We start from the raw sequence: 6,000 nt of genomic DNA, 5'->3' as shown, positions 1-6,000 counted from the left end.
CTCTCCCCAACAGAGCACGTTTGAAGCTCCATGGGCAGGATCCTCAAACCTGCTCGGCGTTTTGACGATCTAACGCACCAGCTGGACCGAATTTGGCACGAAATCCCTCAGTAGGACATCCAACAACTCTGTCAATCAATGCCAACCCGAATAACTGCTTGCATAACGGCCAAAGGTGGGCAAACGCGCCATTGATTTTCTTAATATGTTGAACTCTCCCTCTTGATTAAATTATTCAGTTTTTTCTGAAATTGTAATTATATGTTTTTCCGTACATGTTCAAATGTTTCAAATGGCTCTCAGCTGTATGGGACTTAACATCTGAGGTCATCAGTCCCCTAGAACTTAGAACTACTAACCTAAGGACATCACACACATCCATGCCCGATGCAGGATTCGAGCCTGCGACCGTAGCGGCCACGTGGTTCCAGACTGAAGCGCATAGAACCGCTCCGTCACAGCGGCTGGCTTCCGTATATCTAAATCGCATCAATCGATTTCCGTCCCATTCGGATAATTCCTTCGTGGTGCGTCGTTTCTTTTCCTGTTTTTTTCCTTAGAGTGTATTTCAATATGAATTATGATATCTACAGTGTAAGTCGAAAAGAAAGCTGAGAAATTATTTACAGAATGATGGCGGAAAAAGACAGATCTGCAAAAATTGACACTGGCTGTTATCATTCGAAATCATGGAAAACTTGTGCAAAGTTTTACAAAAGTGAAGTGCAAAAAATGAAAATTTGCCAAGATAAAATTCGAATTCCAAAAAGCATAAAACCTACGAAGGGTTAAAGCACAACCGTGTCGTCTCGGCTACAGCCTCTGCTAGCCTGTCAACTTGATTCATGTAAGAAGGAGTAATAAACACCACTCAACTCTGAACATGCTTTGCAAATGAAAGTAAAGTGTGTCTTATGTAACCCTGTCCTACATTTCTGTTCGCTTGAAACAGAAAAAAATAATGGGTATGTTTCGTTTGTAAAACACATTCTAAACCAAAAGCCGATATTATATTTACGATTTTGTCTGTTCGTCAGCCTCAAGAACTGCAGGTGCTATGCAGGAAGCCCAGAATGTTCGGCTCACTGAACAGAATTTGGCATAAAATTACGATCTGCAGAACGACTATGATCAACAGAATTTTTATTCGTCTTGATCGCACAAATTTTTGAACAGAATTACCGGTTCCTGTTATGCAATAGGCATCTTCATATTGTACAATAGAAGTAAAGGCAGTACATTGCTAAGTAACAAGAAACTAAAAAACAAATGACAGAAGTTATAAAAAAATGTACCTCCCATTATACTGCACTGCAACAAGTCACAACACGTAAAAAAACACGAGTCAAAACTGCCATTCATGCATCAACCAGTTACATGTAGGATGCAACGCAATCCTAGAGATGGTTGATACATACATGACGTTCATTTAAAATTACACGTCTTTATTCGCAGCTGATTATAAGAAGGCAGTTATTTTAATGTAAAAAATGTTTGTTCATATAAAATGTATCCGCCTTCTGACAGATTAAACTGGTCAGAATATAACAAAGTGTTAAAAAAGAACTGATTACAGATATCATTCTAAAATTGAATACATTGTATAGGCTCTAAAATAAGACCAAGAAAGAAAGAAGACGGAATTAACTTCGACAAATACATATTCTCCTGTTTCTCATATTCCAGTTTATATTTACATTAGGATAGTGTGTAATAAAAATAAGTATAAAACGGGAATAGGCGTAAAGTAACCAAAAAATATACGACAGAGTTGAAATAAAATAAAATATCACTATTTATAATAAGACGAGTGGTAGACGGATCAACTCCTACGTGCTTGTCCGCTCCTCTGTTGCACTTCAGAAAGGTATGACTCAAAAACTGGCTCGTAGTAAAGCGTTACGCACTCAGTGAAGTGCGGTAGTAGGTCAAAGTTTGCGTGCCGAACGTTTAGGGCACTTGCCAATGGGCTGCGCTCGTTCGTACGTCGTTCCCCCGCAGCCGAGTGGCGGGCACACTCACAGAGATATTATTTGTGTCGGGGGGTCCAGCGACCTTGGTGCACAGCCCGCGGCTAGACGCCGGCGCCGCACCGATCGCTCCGCTCTGCGAGTCCAGCATCCGCGACTCGGTGACGTCACTGAGGGGCCGCGTCACGTGACCCTCTATGCTGTCACAGCGGAGGGGGAGTAGGGGGCGCTGCGAGGGGGACGGGGGTAGCGGAGGTGCGCGCGCAACCCAGTTGGGTCTGCAGTCAGGCAACGGGCGGCTCGGTGGATCCTGCAGGACACGGCACGCGGGTTCTGGTCGATAGATACATCAAGGCGCAAGATGGTGACGGCAGGGTCGACAGTCGCTTTGGCGGGATTCTTGGTCCTCTGCACGCTTGTCGCAGGTGAGCCGACGTCTCTATCATGAATGGAACACTGTAGTACGATGTGTGCTTCCGCAAGAATGAATGAGTATGTGTGTGTCATAGGAAATGGCAGTTAGCAATGGAACACCTGTCGACAACAATTTTCTGTGAAGTATTACGCTTGTTCGTACTCAGAAGTCTCTTGTTTCTGACATAATATTTCAGCAACCACTTTATACGACACAAATTTGTACTGTCTGTACAAAAGTACATATTAAAAGGATTACCGGAAGTGGGTGCTTCACATTTCAGATCTGCGTTAAATTGTGCGTCCCGTGAAACAAAATACGTAGGTCTAATTCAGCTTCCCGACAAATTAAATCATTGTGCTAGATCATTCACTGTGGAATGTCCTTACATTTACGTCTGTAATCAGCCCGCCTTTGTAGGACTGCAGAAGATCTTCAACTGAAAAAAGAATCACAAAGAAGACAATATGTGCAATAAGTCATTGCTTTCTAGAGAACGTAATGTGAGAAGTTTAACAACGGACGTCCTTCAGATTGGCACATTTAGGTCAGTTAAAATTCCAACAACGTACTTTGTTGTATAAATACAAAATCGAGAATGCGTTTACTGGACGACTACTATGTGAAACATGCACTTGTTAGAAATGCACGTCGCACATTAAATTGTGTTTTTCTTGCTATGGCATTTACGCTACTTTCCTGTCATGAAGATGGGTTCATGGTGTCGCACAACAGTCGTTTCTATTATTGACTGCATGAGTCCTTATTCGAACATTACTTTACTCTAATCTATCTCAGTAAGTTTGTACTATAATAGCTTTAGAAAAGTTAAGTTCTATGTTTGATGTTACTGCAAGACAGGGTATTGGTGACAGTGCTGGAGCGGGAAGCTGCCATTTGATATTCCTATAGAGAACAAAATTTCTTCTTGTATTTCGACTTCAGTAGAAACTTAAATGGCATTTTTCAGTGTTGCATTCCAGGATTCCTCTCCAGCGATGCAGCTACTTAGGCAGGGAAATCGTTAATTTGAGAATATTGCTGGGAGATTAAAAATTTCAACCATTTGTTCGGATCCTGGCAGTGTTTCTTTGAAACAGGCACTCTCATTCACAATGACTCGTACAATCGGTCTTCCCCGCGCAGTACTGCAGGAGAATGAATCGTTAGCGCTTCAGCCCAATTCCGATCGATATGATGAGTTGTTTGAGAGTGTCAACGGCAGATGTAGTTTACGATTACAAACGAAACAGGCGGTTATCACGCCATTCCCTACAGAATTCTTAACTTTGTAAAACACAGCAACATCTCAAGACAACGTTTGTCGTCTTCGACACACGACATAAAACTTCATGTAACTGATTCGTTGTAATCACTGTGCAAGTATGTTTGTAGACATCCCCATTGAAAATTTATTCATCAGATTGGTCTGACAATGATTTGTCTTCCTGTTGTACAACACAGTGCGATCACACGCTGTTCTGAAAGCCCCCCCAGGAGGAAACTGGTTAAGGCCTCGATTGCTTTCCAGTTTAAGGGTTTCCGTGATTACCCTAAATCGCTTACGGTAAATACAGGGATTTTTTTTTGGGGGGGGGGGGGGGGGAGGGCGGCACGGTCGATTTTCTTCTCCAGTCCGAGATTGTATTCTGGTCTCTGAAGACCTAGTTGTCTGCGGGAGTGCACAGCCGTAAACTTTTTTTCCTTTGAAAGACCATTCAAAGAGTACGAGTCATTAAACGAAAATATTCACGGTTTCTTCCAGACCAGTCTTTGCGATCAAATGTTGACGAACTACTTTCCTGGTGCGAAGAGATTGACAGTAAAATGTAGACGGAGAGAAATGTAAAGTTGTGCACTTTGACTACACAGTCAAAAATTAAGGACTACATGTCACATCAAAGTTTGGGAGTAACAGTGCTTAAAGGTTTGAACGGTCGCGTACGCTCAGTTGTAGGTACAGTTAGTGGCATATATCGACTATTTGTTAACATACTAAGAAGACGAAGTCTATAGGGAGAAAAAGGAAGATATGGATTAACGTCAAGTGGATTATGATGTCATTAGAGACGAAGCACAAGCTAGGATTGCGTAGAGAAACCGGCCGTTTCCTTTTCAAAGAAACCATCCCGGCATTTGCCCTCAGTTGTTTATGTAAACCACAGAAAATCTAAATCAGGATAGCCGGTCAGGGATTCGAACCCCCGTCCTCCCAAATGCGCGTCCCGTGTCTCACCACAGCGCAATCTCTCACTGTCTGAAGTTTGTCTTCGCAAGATTCACCGTCTGAAGTTTGTCTTCGCAAGATATTGTTTATAAATCACCTGTACGACCTGTATGCACTAACAGATTATCGATACTGCCATAAATCGAAATAATTAAAAATTACGATTTTAGCTTGACAAACCTTCCACATCACTTAAAATCACCCCGTGTAAAAGTCTCCAAATGCGCGATGTGGATAGTCCTCTACAATGCAGTCCACATTCTTCCACTTCCTTTAGTGGGATAATGTTCAAATGTGTGTGAAATCTTATTGGATTTAACCGCTAAGGTCATCAGTCCCTAAGCTTACACACTACTTAACCTAAATTATCCTAAGGACAAACACACACACACCCATGCCCGAGGGAGGACTCGAACCTCCGCCGGGACCAGCCGCACAGTCCATGACTGCAGCGCCTGAGACCGCTCGGTTAATCCCGCGCGCCTTTAGTGGCATCTGCGTCGATATTGAGATTGGACATGGAATGTGCACAACGAAAAGAAACGTGATTAGTAACAGGTTATGTCATTGAGGGGGAATTTAAATAATCAGGCACTTGAAGAAAGACGTCTATAATCTCACAAAAATCTACTAGGAATAGTCCCGGAACGGATTTTCTCCCTCAAAATCTGTTAACACTATTTACCTCCATACATATCCATTCAGGCATCACGAAGAAACACTAGTAAGAGGTCACACATGGTCCCATAAGCAATCATTCTTCTTGGGGTCTGTCCATCAATGATACAGTAAGAAATCGTAATATACAAGGTGTTAGTGCACATATTTTTATTGGGGGTTGAGGACAGTGTGCTGAACAACATTACATCATTATTTACTTCATCTGCAGACTAATAATTATAGCTATTGGGAGTAGTATGTTTTTAGGTTGTTTAGTACCTACAAGTGCATGTGGCAAGAGCAACCCATTAATGCTTATGTTTTCCTAGGCAACATGTCAGGTGTTGTGTTGTTGAAGTGTGGATGCGAGGATGCGAAACAGTTAGTTTATAGTGACAGATGTAGCCCACTTAGAGATGCAGTTCCGACCGTGTAGAAAACATCAAGTAATAAATTATGTGACGTGTTTGCGGGAAGACTTAAATGCACAGAAAAAAAACAACTAACACAAGTGGATACAATTAAGGTACCAATGATCACGGTATCTGCTGTTTTACCCCTAACTCCCTGTATAAATGTATGGCTATCAGTCTCGATTTGAAGCCACTTCGGTGAGTGGTGTGTCAATTTGGCAAATTATTTAATCAAATGGCTTCCCATCTGGATCGAGTGGGTCTCATTTCAATCTTTGCCACCAGCAAAACTAGGTAAGTGATCACCACGCTTTC

General features: G+C 42.1%; 1 protein-coding gene across 1 annotated transcript in view; it reads left to right on the top strand.

Annotated features, from left to right (window-relative positions):
* Window positions 1-2,059: 2,059 nt before the first annotated feature.
* Window positions 2,060-6,000, top strand: part of LOC126336557 (uncharacterized) — a 145,167-nt gene continuing 141,226 nt past the window's right edge. The window contains exon 1 of the mRNA XM_050000405.1: window positions 2,060-2,395. Coding sequence (XP_049856362.1) covers window positions 2,332-2,395 — 64 coding nt within the window. The 5' untranslated portion in view covers window positions 2,060-2,331. The remainder of the gene's footprint in view (window positions 2,396-6,000) is intronic.

This window comes from Schistocerca gregaria, chromosome 2 (assembly GCF_023897955.1).
Source record: "Schistocerca gregaria isolate iqSchGreg1 chromosome 2, iqSchGreg1.2, whole genome shotgun sequence".
NCBI classification, from domain to species: domain Eukaryota; kingdom Metazoa; phylum Arthropoda; class Insecta; order Orthoptera; family Acrididae; genus Schistocerca; species Schistocerca gregaria.
The sequence above is the reverse complement of the archived record's forward strand: the minus strand, read 5'-3'. Positions and strand labels throughout refer to the sequence as shown.